This window comes from Pseudopodoces humilis, chromosome 17 (genome assembly GCF_049639895.1).
Source record: "Pseudopodoces humilis isolate 2021_Gansu_Grassland_sample_001 chromosome 17, ASM4963989v1, whole genome shotgun sequence".
NCBI classification, from domain to species: domain Eukaryota; kingdom Metazoa; phylum Chordata; class Aves; order Passeriformes; family Paridae; genus Pseudopodoces; species Pseudopodoces humilis.
The window spans coordinates 15,441,393-15,457,630 of record NC_142216.1 but is presented as its reverse complement, the minus strand read 5'-3'; the positions used below and the strand labels follow the sequence as shown (position 1 = coordinate 15,457,630).

Here is a 16,238-nt window from a genome sequence, read left to right as displayed (position 1 = left end):
CTGTCTGTTACAATTTATATTGGCCTTGTATGGTTTTGCTGGCTGGCTCCTGACCCTGATGCTGTCCTCTGGCACCTCTGGGGAGTTTGTAATTTCAACTACCAGAGCAGTATACTCTAATGCCAAATGGCATCTGTGAGAAGGCCCTCACAGATCTGCCCAGCATCAGTCATTTCCAATTTAGTTTGTGTCAAACTCCTTGAAAACCCCTGTGCATAGTTCCTGTGCTTGGGGCTTTGCTGGCACAGATGTGTTACAGAAATGTCCTTTGCAGTGTCATGCCAGGGAATGGATCTAATGTTATTGTTTGGATTTTTTTCAAACTCTTGGAGGCAAACATAAAGCTGGGATGGGTAGTCCCAGTGCACTCTTAAAGATGTCCTTCTGTGTGTTGGATGGCTGTCAACAGAAACTCCTTAAACCAGACAGAGGTGTTCTGAGTAATTTCTGCAGTGAACTGTGGTGGGATTTCAGCAGCCTGTGATAGAAGACCCTATAAAGTGGTCTTTATACAGAGTGGTTTTACCACTAAAGTGGTTTCAAATCTGAAACACGTGCTTGCTTGACAAATATCACATTAGATTTCTGCATTTCTGATTTGAGAAACAGGATTTTGTCTCATGTGAGTTGTGTAACAGTGATGACTGCCCAAGTCGGGATGTGGTTTGTGAAATACTGGATCTGCTCTGACTGCTGCCAAAAGGGGTGATTGTATCGACCTCTTCCCCACCCTGCTTACCCCACCTTCTTTGTGTTAAAGTGGGTGACCACAGGACTGAGCAGTGAGCCAGGTCAGACTTCAAGTGCCCTCATCCATCAGCCCACGCAATCTCCAGACCAAGTTGTAGGGAGGTGGCAGGACTGGGAAGCCAGGAATGATGTGTACTTTGCATTTTGCTGAGAGTTTTCAGGGGAGTTGTACCCAGGCTAATGGAGCTGTTCAGAGTGGCAGGGTTCCCACTAAATAAACTTTTCCAAGTAGGTGCATTAAACGTTGGGTTTGGTGGAGCTGCTGGTGATATCGAAAAGAGACAGATTCTGGTCTCTTGCAAGAGGTAACTGATTGACCCAGGCAGGCTGTAGATGTAGCAAACACTTGTGATGGAGTAGTCATGAGATGTCTCAAAAGGCTTTTTTTCTGTTTGGGTTCGTCCCAGAGCAGGCAGATGAAGAGTAAAAGATAATTCTGGAGTCTACATGTTTTTCTAAAGCTTTTTGAAAATTTGAAAGTCCAGAGTGCCTTTAGACTAGAAAAGTCCCTCAAGGTACTTTAGGAATGTCGGTTTTTATTGTTAAATAATCCTGCCTTTGAATCAGATGTGGGAAGCAGATGTTATTTCATTGTGGTGAGAAGTGCATTGTCCTGCTTTCTGCTTCTGCCTCCTCCTTAGCAGTAAGACCCCTTCTTGATGTGCTAAACCATTTACCCTTCCTGTGTGCAGGAGCCCCAGTCTCCTGGGGAATCCTCTCTTCCTCACCTTTCCATGACCAGACAGGTGTGAGGCACGGCTGGCAGCTCCAGCTCCTCGGGGGTGGCAGAGGCGCCAGCAGGAAAATATTTGCATTATGATTTGTTTAAAAACTGAACTCTTCATGGGCTTTGTTGTATTAGTTGCTATGCAAATACAGATTAAGAGAGTGCTTTTCTTCTCAATGCTACTCATTCATTCTTTTTTTTCCCTTTTTTTTCCCCTGCTTAAGCTTGACGGAGTATTTCTGTGAGCTCTGCCTGTCCTGGCTGTGGGGCTGAAGCTGCCCTGCCAGTTGGCAGTGATACACTGGTGTGATTTGTGTCACTTCCTAATGCAGGGAGCTTGCACCAAGTACTTGAGGAACTTCCTGGAGCCCACTCCAACCACTAGTAGAGAATTTATTGCAAAGATTTGGGCTTTTGGCAAAGCAGGCTAAAGCAGCCCTTGAGCAGGAGTTAAAATCCAAGGGCAGTCTGGCATCTTGTGTTCCACTGGAGAACACAGGAGTTGGTCACTGTGGTTCTTCTGGACATAGAAGCCATGTTCTGTGAAGTGGACTAGCAGATGTCCTGCATGGACATGAGTTTGGGCACCAAAGGCATATTTGAGATGTCTTAATTTCATTTGCAAATTGTAGTCCAGTGTGGAAATGCTGGAGCTCTAAAGGGTTTCAGATATCCAGGAAGGGTGGAGGTTTGCATCGCTGTTAGCTCTGATTATCAAGGTTCTTCTGCTTGTATAACTAAATTCTTGAAGTAACTTTTGTGCTTCTATTCCTGTGCTTAATGCTTAACTTTTTTTTTTAATTTTCTTTTTTTTGTTCTCTAACTCATCTAAGCTGCTACTTAGAATCTGGCCTCTGATAAGTTTTCTGTGTTTTTCCTCTAGCTTGGGTGGATGGGCTGTATGCAAAGGGGTAGCATGTACCCTTCTGTAGGACAAGATACTCCAGGTCTTTGTGGAATTTGAAGTCTTGAGGAGCTGTGGTGATGTGCTGCATCCTGGGAGGAAGCCTGCCTGGTTTGATACTTCCTTGTGCACTACTTGGAAAGCAGCTCTGTGGTTTTCATTTTCTGAACCCCTATCCTGAGTCTTCTTTCTTCCTTCCTTCCTTCCTTCCTTCCTTCCTTCCTTCCCAGAAGGCTTTCTCTTCACTGGTGATGAATGTGAAAGTTTCATTTGTTGTTCCTCCACTTGTTTTTCTTCTTTTTTTTTGGGAAATATTACAGTTTGTGTAACATGCCTTACCGGGCTCCACATGTGGGGCTCAATTTACTTTTGCTACAGCTATTTTTGTTTTGACAGAAGAAATGTCAGTGCCACAGGGTATGAGCTGATGAATTGCTGTGTACTGTACATATCTGTGAGGCTGGGATCTCATCTGGGTGATGGCATCTTGCCAAATACATTTCAGTTCTGTTACTTCATACTCTTTTGAAAGGCCTGTTACGTAGCCTGAGACAGCTACCACTGTGCTGGACTTCTGCTTAAGCTATTTGTGAACTGATATCATCGTGTTGCTTTGAGAACTATGTTGAAAGTTTAAGCTTCAGAATTCTGTCTGAATATTTCAGACCTTTCCCTTTACATTCTTCTAGCCCATAACCTGGACAAGATCCTTATTTACAGAAGAAAAATGTCTGGCACTTGGCGTGGGGCACAGAGTGCTGCAGTTTTTCATGCCGTGCCAAAATAGACAGTCAGTTTTGGTTTGATATTGCTTTATCATCAGTTTACTTGTACAGCTAATGGGAGAACACTTAAAAGAGAAAATATAAGTAAAAATTAAGCAAATACTGTGGTACAACTTTTGGCTCAATATTTTCTGCAAGCATAATATATTATCACAGCTGTCCCCATAAAATGACTTTGTGCCATTACACTATTTTATGGGACAGCTGTAATAACATGATTTTGAATTTTAAATTTTTTTTTAAAGGGTGGTTCAGATTTTTGGTGGCTGAACCATACTCAGGTGAAACCCGAGAGAGAATTAAATGTTTGTGACGATTCCTTGGATTTAAATGCATTCTTGCTTTTATTGTGATTCATGGTTTTGTTGGGAAATGAGACACGATCAGTCACTGTAAGCTCTTTCCTGAGCTGCCAAAGGCAGCAGTCCCTGCTGTATATCACTGGGTAAAGCTGCAGGAGCTGCATTTTCACCATTTGTGAGGTGTTCACAAACATTTTCATCATTTGTGTGTGTGTGAGGTGTTCAATTCTGCCAGCACAGAGCACGGCAGCTGCCCTGTGCTTCCCGCTCACATGTCAAAAATCTCACGAAGAGCTGAAGGACACCCAAGGCTTAACCTTGATGGTTCAGTTACTAACTATAGGCTGGTGTGTGAAATCCGAGTGGCTTCTCCATGGCCCGGCTCCGTGGGGAAGGCTCGGTGTGGGCTGGGCGCTGGAGCCCGGCTGCCGAGGAGCTGACAGGTGCTGACACAAGTCCCAGGGATCAGCCTGATGCCTTCTGGCCAATATGTGGTTTATAAACCAAAAGTTCCTCCATGTAGTTATTGGAAAAGGGAGGATTTCTTTTCTACAGTAAGTCTGGTCTGTGGAGAAGTTCAGTCAGGGACTGAGCTGTGAAGAAAACAAAATTTGTGTCCAGCTGCTTGACCACTGCTTCTGCTGCATATTGAACAGCTGTTGGGAGCTGGTGTGTGGGGAACCAAAGGCTATATGGGCATAAGCCAAAAGGTTTTCCATCACACAATTGGTTTTTATTTCAGGTTTTTCCTGATTTTGAACTACTCACTTTTGTTGCAGCCTGAACAATGATCTTCACAGTGTTGTGGGCCTGTAAATGTTTGCAAGATCTTTTTAGACAGCTGTCACAGAAAGCAAAAATGAGAATCATGCACGCAGGGATGACGCAGTAGTTTTCTGTGCTGCTGCCTGTGACTTGGTCTGTGAAGTAAGGGACAGGATTTGGTTGTCATCCCCTTCCTGGTTAATGAGGAGTGTGAGAAGAGTACAGCTGGTCTGTAGACTTCATGGTTACTGCTGGCAGTAGTGAGATATTGGGAATCTGGACTCCTGGATTTGGTTCTGGCTCAGAAAAGGAGCTTGTTCTCTTGGGCACAGGCTCCTTTTCCAACTGACATCTGATTTCCAAACACATTCCTTCCCCACTGCCCTGCCCCCGCTTAGTTCTTGATCTTATTCCTGCTGCCCAGGGCTGCTTATTTGTAATCTCCTGGATATCTTGGTCCAGTTATAGCTCTTCTGCCCTGCTGCTCTACATAATTTCTCCATGCAATGCTGAAACGTCAGAGAAGAAAAGATTTCCATGGCTTATGTGCAAGATGTCTATCTGCCCTGTTCTAGGAAACAGCTGCATTTCTTTAAAGAATCAGCTTTAGGCAGAGAACTTGGACACGTCTGATAAGTCAGTGTTTGTGAAATACATAAGCAGCAGAAACAAGGGTCTTACAATAAAAATAATATCTAATTTAAAATAAAAATAGGTCTTTTACTTATCCCTACTGGAAAGAAATCTGTTGGTTATAGTCCCCCACCTACTGCGTGGGTGTTCTGATAGAAGATTAGCAATACAGCTTTTCCTCTTGCTTGTCTCCCTTGCATGGGGACATTTAACTCTTTAGGAACTTTCTTCTATTTAGACTAGGACTATGACATTCACACAACTCTGCTCCATTCTTTTCTTTATCCCTAACTTTTCCCCTACCTGTTACCTAGACAACACATGAGCTACCTGAGTAAACTTGAGATGAAATCTAAACTGAGAAGAATAAGGGTCAGAAGGGAGATCTGAGTCCTCCTGCAGGCTGCCTTGTTGCTGGAGGAGGGAGTTTGATGTGCTGTGAGCCACAGGCAATGTGCTGGCATGGAAATGCCAGAGCCTTCAGGATCCCTGCACTCTCAGGGAAGCATTTGCATGTTGGACTCCTGTGGATCGAGGGCTGTAGTAAGGCACCTTGGCTTTGTCCCTGCCTCTAGAGAGAGGGAAGCTGAACTCTATCGGAAATACAGCCCATCTCTTGCTCCAGTGGCTCAGAGTTCTCTTTGGATATATATGCTAGACAATATTAAACTAGTATTAAATGTTCCCAGGAGTTTACTCCTGCTTTTGTGGCTTGCTGTGCCAAATGACTTTGCAAAACCATTGTAGAACATGACTGACTTATTTCTGAAGTTCTCCAAGCATTTAAAATGTCACTCTGGTATTCAGAAACAGCAAGGAACTTAAATTTATTTTAATATTTAGTGGATTTAAAGTTCCTTATTTTGAAACTTTTTCCCCATTTCTTGAAGCAAATTTTGGTATCAAGAGTGGGAGTCCCTGGAGAAATACTGAATGCTAGAGCATTTCTTTCAGAATACAGGGATGTTTGGTTTAGCCCAGAGGATGTGGCTTTCCTGCAGCTGAGAAGAATGGCCAGATCACTGGCCCAGAGAAGTACTGGGAGGGTCCTGCTGTATTCCTGTCTTGCTTGGAGATGCCCTTGCAGATGTCAGTGGATATTCAGCCAGCAGGACAGGGTGTGACAACGTACTCAGGGCCCACAGAGATGGAAGTGCCCAGCCAGTCTCTGAGTTGGGATGTGAATGTTAGGATAAGATATAACTTTTAGGTGGAACAGCTTTAAAACAAATGAGAAATCTAAGTTTGAACATCCTGGCCCTATCACCTGTTCAAAGCCTGAAAAGAGAAGTTCATTCATGACCCCTGCATGAAAACACTGAATTAAATATAAGGAAACCAATCCCATGGCATGAGAACTCCATTTTACACGAGTTTAATCTGGAGATGCAAGAACCTAAGTGCTGCATCAAATCCTAAACCAAATGCAAGACAACTTCTGTCTTGAATTCTTACTTTGTTTTCTCCAAAACTATTTGCTGAATTAACAAAATGTCTCAGCCAATTTAGAAAAAAAAATTAAGAAGAAATAAAAAAATCAGGCTTTCTGAGAAGAAATTATTTTCAAAAACAATGTCCAGCCTTTTTTGGTCCACAGATGCTGATTCTAAGAAGTTTGTTCTTGCTGATAAGGACACAGCAGTGTGGTTGTTTTAGTGCTAGCTAATTTAACTCCAGAGTCCAGAAATATCTATCTATTAGTGTTATGCTTGAATTCTTTTGGCTCGGTTATCTTAGTGTCCACTGCTGTGAAGTTTTCTGTAGTGCTTTGATGCTTTGTTGTAGCAGGATTTGGGATGTACAGAAGCCAAGGCTGTGCTATTTATCCACAAGCTGGGTCTTCCTCCTCACTTTGCATTTCAAAGGTTTCCTCCCGGGCAAGGCAGAAAGCTTTTTTCTTTTTTTTTTTCTTTTTTTTCTTTTTTTCTTCTCCCCTCTTGCTGTTCAAAAAAAGATCCAAATTTTTCCAGTTTTTCTGTACAGGTTTCTTAGGGAGGGGTTGCTGCTGAGAAGGGCATAAGTTTGCCTGTCAGAATATAGCAGTATTTTTATGTCACTGTATTTGCTATTGCTAAGTTCACCTTTCTGAGCACAGAATATTTATCAATAAGAAAAAAATTAAAATAGAAACATCTTTAGGATTGCTTTACCAGGGTTCTTATACCAACGTTTGCTTGTTTGTTTCCCTTGGGGCATATCCATGTGGTGTTGTAGTTTTAAATTGTTTTTGTTAAGCATTCTTCCATAGGAATTTATTGGGAATTCTTAAAAATAGAGCAGATTTTAGAAATGGATCTTGACTTCCTATTATTGGAAAAATTGTTTCTGTTTTCTGCTCCTTGCAACTTTCAAATCTGGTACAACCCAGACTGCAAAAGATCTATTTGAGGTGCATGTGTGGTTGGCATGTTGTAGTCATCTGAGTTCCCTTGGCTTAAATAAGCCCCAGCTCATCATTGCTCCATACTATCAAATTATATGAAAACTAAATTAGAAGACAAAACCAATAAATCAGGAATATAGTGAGGAAGAACCACATATGGGGATTTCAGTTGCATGAACTGCTGTTGTTGCAGAGTTTTCCCACATGGATTCAATCTCAAATGTTATGAATTCCTGTATGATAGAGAGGAGGTATTTGCTGTTGTTTTTTTTTTTTTTAAATTCCATTTATGTCAATTGAGCCTTCAAAAAGAATTTGTGATGCTCATTAAAAGCAGACCACAGCACTATTTTCTTATTTTGGAGTTGTGCTATATTTAATACACACTTAGAGGTATATTCCTGATGTCTTTTTTTAAAGAACCAAACATGAACAATGGTATAAATCTACCATCTAGTTAAGTGTCTGGCAATGCAAAAACTGCTGTTTGCAAGCTGTGTTACTATCTTGGCTTGAGGTAATGTAATATGCTGTAGCTATTGAGAGATGCCCCCCAGAAAAGTGAAAGCTGAATGTAAACATGGCCTGAAGTGCAGCCCAAACCCCTCCGTGGGGCTGGGCGCGTCGGGCCAGCCCGTGCCGAGGGTTGAGGAAGTGAACGGCGTGGGATTCTTTGTCCAAATCCTTTAGCTCCTTAGAGTAAATAGGTTTATGGCTTACAAATGTTCATCTGAGTAAAAGTTACCCTTGTTGGGGCCTATGTAAGACGCGGTTTGGCCGACGTCCAGCGCCGCTAATCCCGGTCTCTGCGTGCTCCGGTGTGTCAGGCTGGCTTTGCACAGGTTGTGCTGCCCACTGGGGATGTCTCCTGTCCAAACAGCTCCCTGTGCTCATCCACCTCTCCTAGGGCAGCAGTAAAATGTCATGTGAACTATAAACTGCTGCTCCTTGGAATGTATTCATGTATAATCCTCCCAACATAAGCTGCGGGATTTGTTTTGCTTTAAGGTATGTGGAAGGGAATAGTGGGGGTCAGCTATATCGAGGTGACCCAGTGAGATGACTGACCACTAAAATAAATGCAAATATAGAGAAAGCTTCAACTCATCTGTTCAAACTCCATCTGTTCTGAACCAGCTCTAGTTAAGGCATATGATCTGTTGATGGGAAAGTCAAAATCAGGCTGAAAAAATGTGAAACCCTTAGACATGAAGGGTGGCAGCACAAGCTATAATTGGTGATGATTTTTCTTTTTTCTTTTTTTCTTTTTTTTTTAACATTGCTTCCTTGTCTTGTTTGGAACTGGGTAATTTATCTAGGGTGACTAAAACTGGAATCTGAAGAGGTATAAACTGTTCTTGGTATGAATTGCATAAAGAATCATCTACAGAGTTAGCAGCATGATCTGGGACAGTAGAAGAGGACTACTGGGTGCTGGCAGTTCTGCACAGCTGGCTCCATCAAGCTAGATTGCTTGGGATCAGCTCCTTGGAAGCCTTTCTTCCACTGGCTTTGAACAGTACTTAAAATGCAATAATCCCCTACTGAGTCTGCTCAAAGCTTGAGCAGCAGTGCAAGTTCAGAATTAAAAAGCGTATTTAAATAGTTAAAGGCATCACTGGGCTTAGCCAACAAAACTTTTCTCACAGAGTGGTCTCATGCAAGTGCTTGGTTTCAAGGGGCAGGACATTCCATGTAAACACTGCTGTGATATACCACAATATGTTTGGTTGTTTAGAAAAACAGTAAACATGTTAAAGTAATGTTCCAGCTTTGTGCAAAGTTGTTTGTTTTCTTTTAAGTTTTTGCACAGAGTTTCCCAAATGGAATGAGAACCACGTAGCTGAAGTTACAGTGACTCTTTGTGTGAGCTGGGAGCCAGGTGAATGGTCTTACAGATCTGCCATTCATCATTATTCTGGCAAAATAACGCTGGACGTATGAACCTGTAAAATTGTCTCTGTCTGGAATTAGGCAGAGAGCTGTGTACCCATCTTGGCAGGGGAAAAGCTGAGGCTTCCCTTGCAATCCTGATTCTTGCAGGGATCTATGTGGAACCAAGTGGGAAGAGCTTCTTTGCAGACTGTTTGTGAGGGGGTCCTGTGGTCTGTTGTGGGGCTTCTTCCCTCCTGGTTTGAATACTTGAACTCAAAGAGCCTCATGCACAGACAAGCCAGGCAGGAGAGACACTGGGACCACATTTCCTAACTCCAAGGGCAGAGGAGAGGCTGCTCGTGCCCAGGACAGCTGCCTGCCACTGAAAGCTCCAGCTGTAAAGGCTGAAGTCTGTTGCAGTTGCAAGTGATTGAAAGTAGGGATTCTTCATGGAAAACCTGAACTATGAGCATCACTGTGACTCCACCTTTAATAACTTTAATGACTTGTATGTCATAACGAAGAGTGGCATGTGCTGAACAAACATCTCCATAACCTCATTCATTAAAAGGCAAATCCTTCAGAATCTAATATTATGTCTCAAAGTCAAGTAAACAGTACATTTTGGTGCAAACAGGCTGAGTTATGGAATTACTTACACTGGACGATCATCACTTTGTGGGTGTGTATGTGTGACACAAAGGAGCAGACAGATGATGAAGTGGGCAGCACTGCTGACCTGACAAGAGTCTGAAGGCCATTTGGGTGTGCAATATAAACACTGATCAAATGAAAATTATAATAGAAAATTGTGAATTAATTAAATAGAATTGTGAAGGGGTAAGAGATCCCTTCAGAAAGAAACTAACAGTGAGCCTCAGAGAGTGTATATAGACCACTTTCTCTGCCTTGAGGAAACAAAATTCCTGCTGTGGAGCTAGCAAAGGGAGGAAAATAGAAACAAGTGGGAATATTTAGAGCGAGGTTTCTCTTTCAGTTCCCTTGTGCTCTATTTTTGTTCTCATATTGCACTTGAGAACCAGCAGTCACTGGGAGGCCAAGCATGTAGGTGCAGTTGATTGGTAACCACTTGGCTCTGCTCCATGGAGCTGTTCTTTTTGGCAGCCCTGGTTTGGCTGAACACTGCTGTCCTCAGGGAGCCCCCTCCTCTGCAGCTTGCATTTCTAATTTTCTTTGGTTTGGTTTGAATTTTCACCATAATCTTTGGACACTGGAAGAATTTCTAGCAAGTCCTGTTCTATTTTTACTATCTTTATTTTGAAATGGGTGGCCAGGTGAGATGGGGTGAACTTATCCGTTCTGACCCAGATATTTCTGGTGTTAATTTAACAACAGCGAAAAAGTTCCTGTGTGAAGAGGTGATTGTTACTAAGCTTTGTAATTGCCACTGTGGTGCAGAACATGTTTCTGAATCACTGTTTCATGTTTGATAGTGTAGGTGTCATGTTTGACAGGTCTATGAGTGTGTGCTGTGACGCTTCAGCGAGAGCAGGCGGATACGGGCGAACTCTCATGTCTGGGAAAAGACTTCATTTGTTGCTTCTCTGGATTAGCAGTGCTTAAGCTCCATCCCAGTTCAACACACAAATTCTGGGGGGTTGGAGCTTCCCATGAACTCCAGCTGAGCTGTGAAAGCATCTCTTGGGTCAGTATTAGTTGTGTCACCTGCTAGGCTCTGCACCACTGAGCAGAAAGGGGCTCCTCGGCTCGGTGACTCTCATGGGGCCAGCTCTCAGCTGGTGGTGAACCTCCAGGCACTGAATTAACTTCAAGTGTTTGAAAGGCTTCTTCACAAACTCAGGGAAAGTGAAGTTATCAGAATGTACCATGCTTCTTTGACGAGCTTGAAAATCTGTACATAAAATAACTACATCTAACTGAAACCAGGCAGCAGGGTGACACTGTCCTATTTCTCCAGCTTGGTGAGGAAAAAAACCTAAAAATCATCAAGTTGATGTATTACTTAGGGTAATTGGAAACATGAAATTTAGATTCAATTTAAATTCTGGTTTATTACAAGTGCCCTGCAGCACTTCTTACCTAATGAACAGAACAAACTTCTGCTTTTTCCAAGTGCTGCCATAAACCACATTATTTCCTTAGGTAAAAACTTTGGCCAAGATCTCCATAACGTGTGTATCCCAAACTGGACTCTAAAAAACTGATGCGTTTTTCGAGTCCTGCTTATATTGGAAAGCGAAGCCACAGATTTAAACACTTAACTGTGGATGTGGATTTATAGTTCAGCTTTCAAAGACCTGGCTTTTGGCAGCTTCCAGGGTGACACCTGTGCACTTGAGGCCGAGAGCTCTGTGGTCTTGCGGCAGGGAACTCAACCGGGTGGCTTTAAGCAGCGCTGGCGAGGACCTGCAAGATGCTGCTGCCCAAGTCAGGGACATTTGATCTGCTTCTGAGCAAGTGTGTGAACGGACACAGGTTCCAGGCCACTGTCTTATAGCAGGCAAAATCAGGGAGGTTGTATTTGTGCCCAGCTGCCCGCAGAAGTCTCGTCAGTGCTAATTTCAGCCATCCAGTTTTAATTTGCTGTCGCATGTCTGCCAGACCATTGCAGGAGGGTGGGAGGGAGGATATTTTCTCTGATGACTGCTGTTGACATTTGCAGAATAAAAGTGAAGTCAGCCAGTTGTTTGTTGGAGGTTTTGATGCCTGTAGCAGTTCTGAGCCAGCCGGGATCGCCCAGTGCCTGTCACCCAGCAGGGACCTTCCCAGCTGCAGCCTGGGGAAAATTGCTCAAGCTGTGTTGCTGTTGAACTTTGTTTTTTAGATCAGGGACGTCAGGGAAACCAAAATGATCAATCTTCCTGTACAATTTGGGGAAGAAAATGAGAAGGGATTGTATTCTTCTTTGCTGCCCCCACAAAAAACGGAAATAATTCAGGAAATGTTCACATACACAGGCAGGCTCAGGGAAGCAGTGACGTGGGAAGGGACTGGTGACTTTGTGTACAAAAGGCATCTTGCAGCTTTGGTTTTCAGTAATGGCAGCTACTGCAGAAGCAAGGCAAAATTTCAGTTTACAGGGGGGTGTATGTGAAGGGTGATGTTTCTTTTCTGGTGTTCTTATGCCTGAGGTAAGGGCATCAGAATGATGTGTTTGCTGGTGGTCTTGAAAAGTACCTCTTCTCTGGCTGGATCCAGGCTCTGTATTTAACAGCAATGAAAATATCTTCTTTCCTAGAAGGGTGGTCTTGAACTTGATTTTCATAAATCAGCTGTGTTGTTATTTCAGCAGTCTAGCTGCATGCCAGGGCCCCAAACTATCACCACTGTGTGCAAATGAATGGTGGGGACACCTCCCAGTGGGAATGGAGGATTGAGGGGACAAAGAGAGTCTGAGTGAGCTTTGTTGGTAAGAACAGGAGCAGACAGAGAGCAAAGATGATGCCAGCAATAAGCATGAGCCAAGACTGGGGGGAAAATGAGAGAGATTTGAGAAAATTGCAACATGAAAGATGCAGCGGAAGCTCCTGTGGAGAAGAGGAGGTGAAGCGGAACAGGGAAAGAAGTGGGAGGAGGAGGAGGCACTCGTGTGTGCAGTTAATAGCAACCCCAAAGAGAGTTTTAATTGGAAACCTATTATAATTATTCACGGTTTTCCTCCCATGCATTTCAGGAATGCGTGTGGCAGGTAGTTTTCCTTTTGGCTGGGTTACTGATGCAGAGGGCACTGGGTTTCCAGCCAAGTGGCAGATCCGTGTTTGTGTTTAGCAGGCACTGAGCAAACACTTCAATAATGTCATTTGTCGTGGGAGATGACTCTGCAAACTGATTTCAGGTTTTTCTGTAGCAGACGGGGAATGCACTCTGATTCTGCCCTGTCTAAAGCTGCTCATTTTAACTGTTGAAGCATGAGCTGCTGTCACCTGGCAGGAAGACATTGACCCTAGTTGGTGCTAGAGGAGACCTTGACCTCTTTGGTATGACCCATGGAGGCTCCTTCTAAATCCCTTGGGGGACTTTCTAAGTAGGGAAGGGGGTGAATCTGCAGCTTGTACATTCTTTATGTCTGGAAGGGTGAAAAACAACCATGGAAGGTTCCTAAAATTTGTTTGAACTTAGTTGTCCTTTACCTCTTTGTGGGATGCCAGTGCCACGTGCTGGAGAGCTGCTTTGAATGCTGGTGCTCCTTCAGAGGCTTCTCTGAGTAAGGCAGGCACCTTTCTGCTTGTTGGCAAGCAGGACTCAGATGTTATGGATGCATCTTTCAAATCTCTTTGGAAATTGAAAACAGAACAAGTGGAAACCAGTGGCCACAACTTCAGGTAAAAGCAGCCACTTCCCACCTCACAGAAAAACCCTTTGGCTGGTGAAAGTGTAGAAATTTGGAGATCAGTGAGGGGTTGAGTTTAAGTCAAGGCTTGAGAAGTAGGAGCTGTGAAAGTTCCATAGCTTCTGCTGGAAGCACTCTCTGTTTTGTCAAATCACAGATGGGTGTGAGTTGGAAGGGTTCTTCACAGACCATCCACTCCCACCCCCTGCCATGGGCAGGGACACCTTCCACTATCTCAGGTTGCTCCAAGCCATGTCCAGCTTCACCTTGGACACTTCCAGGGATGGAGCAGCCACAGCTTCTCTGGACAACCAGTGCCAGCACCTCACCATCCTCAGTCTAAAACATTTCTCCTCTGTCCAACCTAACCCTGGCCCGTTGCAGTTGAAAACTGTTGCCCCTTGCCTGGCATGACAGACCCTCTAAAAAGCCTCTCTGTCTTTCATGTAAACCCCTTTTATACATTGAAAAGCTGCAGTAAGGTCTCCCTGGAGCCTGCTCTTGTGCAGGTTGTGCAACCCCAACTCCCTGTGGAAAGCTTTGGTTTTATTGTGTGGGTTTGTTTACCTTGTGAGCACTAAACCCTTAATAAACAGCTCTTACCTGTCAAGAGTCTTCCTTGACTCTGTGCCATCAACTGACTTAAATCCCTTTGAAGGGAAGGTGCTGACAGACTCCCTGTGCTGGCTGTGTGCCAGAAGTGCTTCCAGCTCATTCAAGGACACTGAATGATAGAGGGAGATCTCTCTGTGTCCACATTCATCCTCCTAAGAGCATGGGTGAGGCTGGTGAGCCTTTGGGGGCCAGCCTGGTGGGCTTGGGGAGCTGTCAGAAAAATTTCTCCTGTCTCTGTGTGGAACATGGGAGTGAGGATGAACACTTAGCAGAGGTGGCTCTAGATTGATTTGGTGCACAGCTGGTGAACACTGAAATAAAAAAGCACCCAACTTTTTTCTGTCTCTTCTTTTTCACTTGTAGGTTCATTCTTCAGCCTAAAGGAGTGATTCATAATCAGCTCTTAGAAAAACAGAGAATAGCTGAAGAAAAAATTAAGGAGTTAGAGGTAAGTTTTTGGCAAGTGATGATGAAAGTAAAACATTAAAGGTCAACAAGATGCTCTTTGCTACATCTCTTGTTTTTATCTGGTACTTTTCATGCTGAAGGATTGTAACTAGATGAAACAGAGAGCCTGTTACAAGTAACCTACAAGTAACTCAAGGCACTTGGTTCCTTTCCTAGATCTACAAACCAGTAGGGATTGATTGTTTGCTCTGTGCCCCAGTATGAAAACTGGGAGCGAGGGATTCAAATGAGATTAGTAAGAGCAAGGTCTAAAACAAGCAAAAGGATGTTTGTGTGGTTATTTGCAGCAGATAAGTGATGTAAAATTTCGCCAGTGCTTTGGGTATTTAAAGGTTACACTGGCTCAGAACAATTGCACAAATTCATGGAAGAGAAATCCATTGAGAATTACCAAATATGTAGAAATGGCATCCTGCTCAGGAAGTCCCTGAGCTAAAAATGTTTGGAGGGTGGGAAAGTATGAGGAGGAAGTACCGTATAGGCCTGCCCTGTCCTTACACTCTGCCCTTAAGCATCTGCTCGGGGCTGCTGTTGAAGAGCAGATCTGTGGGGAGATGGGACTTTGTTTTGACAGTGTGGTCAGAGCACTTCTGCGTTCTTGTGTTTATCTGGTTGGAGTATTCAAGGCAGAGAAGGATATCTAGGAAATAAAAAGTAATGTCTGCGCAAGTTCCAGTGCTCAAATCAAGCTATCTAGTGAATCTTGACTATCTTCTTGTGGCTGCGTCTACAGCTTACAGTTCTTCTGAGAAGAAGTGCAAAATGTACTTTTCCAAGGCTGTTAGTGTGTGGTTTTTTTATAATTCTCCTAAAATATCATTAATACAAATCCCTGTTTCTTGGTCTTTGGGGAGTGACAGAGAAAGCAAAGACCAAGTTGTGTCAAGCTGCTTTTCCCATCTGTTATTGTTTTGGAGAAAGTGATGTGGAGACCAAATAAGTAGGGACAAGCAGGAATAGAAAGTCTGTGTCCAAAACCACTCAGACCTGTACAGTTCTGTCTCTGTTGTCTCCTACTTACACTAAAGCAGAAGTTGAGTCTATTTTTTTTAATCCCTTCTTAATACTCAGCTTGCCTGAGGAGCTGTGGAGCAAGCCCATCCCCAGATGTTGCCTGGAGTGTTGCCTGTGCCAGACTCTTATGAGGGTTTGTGTTTCTGCACAGGTTGAACAGGTGGACAGGCTGTGTATCTAGGGGGGTGTGCAGGCAAGGCATGGTAACTTTTATGGTCATGTGGTAAAAAATGTTGTATCCTTGCTCCTTTGGAGCCATCCCAGATGCCAGTGGCTTTGTGCAAAGACAGCTCTGCAACTGGTGCTGGAGGACTTCATGACAGCATCTCTGGGTTTGGCAGCAGGTGGGATGTGGCTGGCAGCACCTCTGGGTTTGGCAGCAGGTGGGATGTGGCTGGCAGCCTGTTTATAAACTGCTCCTGGGGTCCTTTGCTGCCAGCTCCAGCGGGCTGTGGTCAGCTTCTTGGCTACTCTGCCCTTCAGCTGTGCCATCTGGGTTTCTTCCTGTTCCTGGTGGGGAATTATCTTGCCTCCTGAACTTCCCGATCACTGAGTTCAGCAGAATGGGTGGAATTTCCCACAAATTATAACCTTTGCTGTTCTAACACAAAACCTCAGAACTGGCCTCTTCACAAATGTGTTTTTCTGCTCCATTGCTGAATGTCTGGTTATGGTCATTGAGTTGAAGTTTCCAGCAATAGTGAC

At 43.8% G+C, this 16,238-nt stretch overlaps 1 protein-coding gene across 1 annotated transcript in view; it reads left to right on the top strand.

The window, feature by feature from the left end:
- PFDN1 (prefoldin subunit 1) overlaps positions 1 to 16,238 on the top strand; it is a 31,576-nt gene that overhangs the window by 1,213 nt on the left and 14,125 nt on the right. Inside the window, exon 3 of the mRNA XM_005523448.3 lies at positions 14,415 to 14,499. Within this exon, the coding sequence (XP_005523505.1) occupies positions 14,415 to 14,499 (85 nt within the window). The remainder of the gene's footprint in view (positions 1 to 14,414; positions 14,500 to 16,238) is intronic.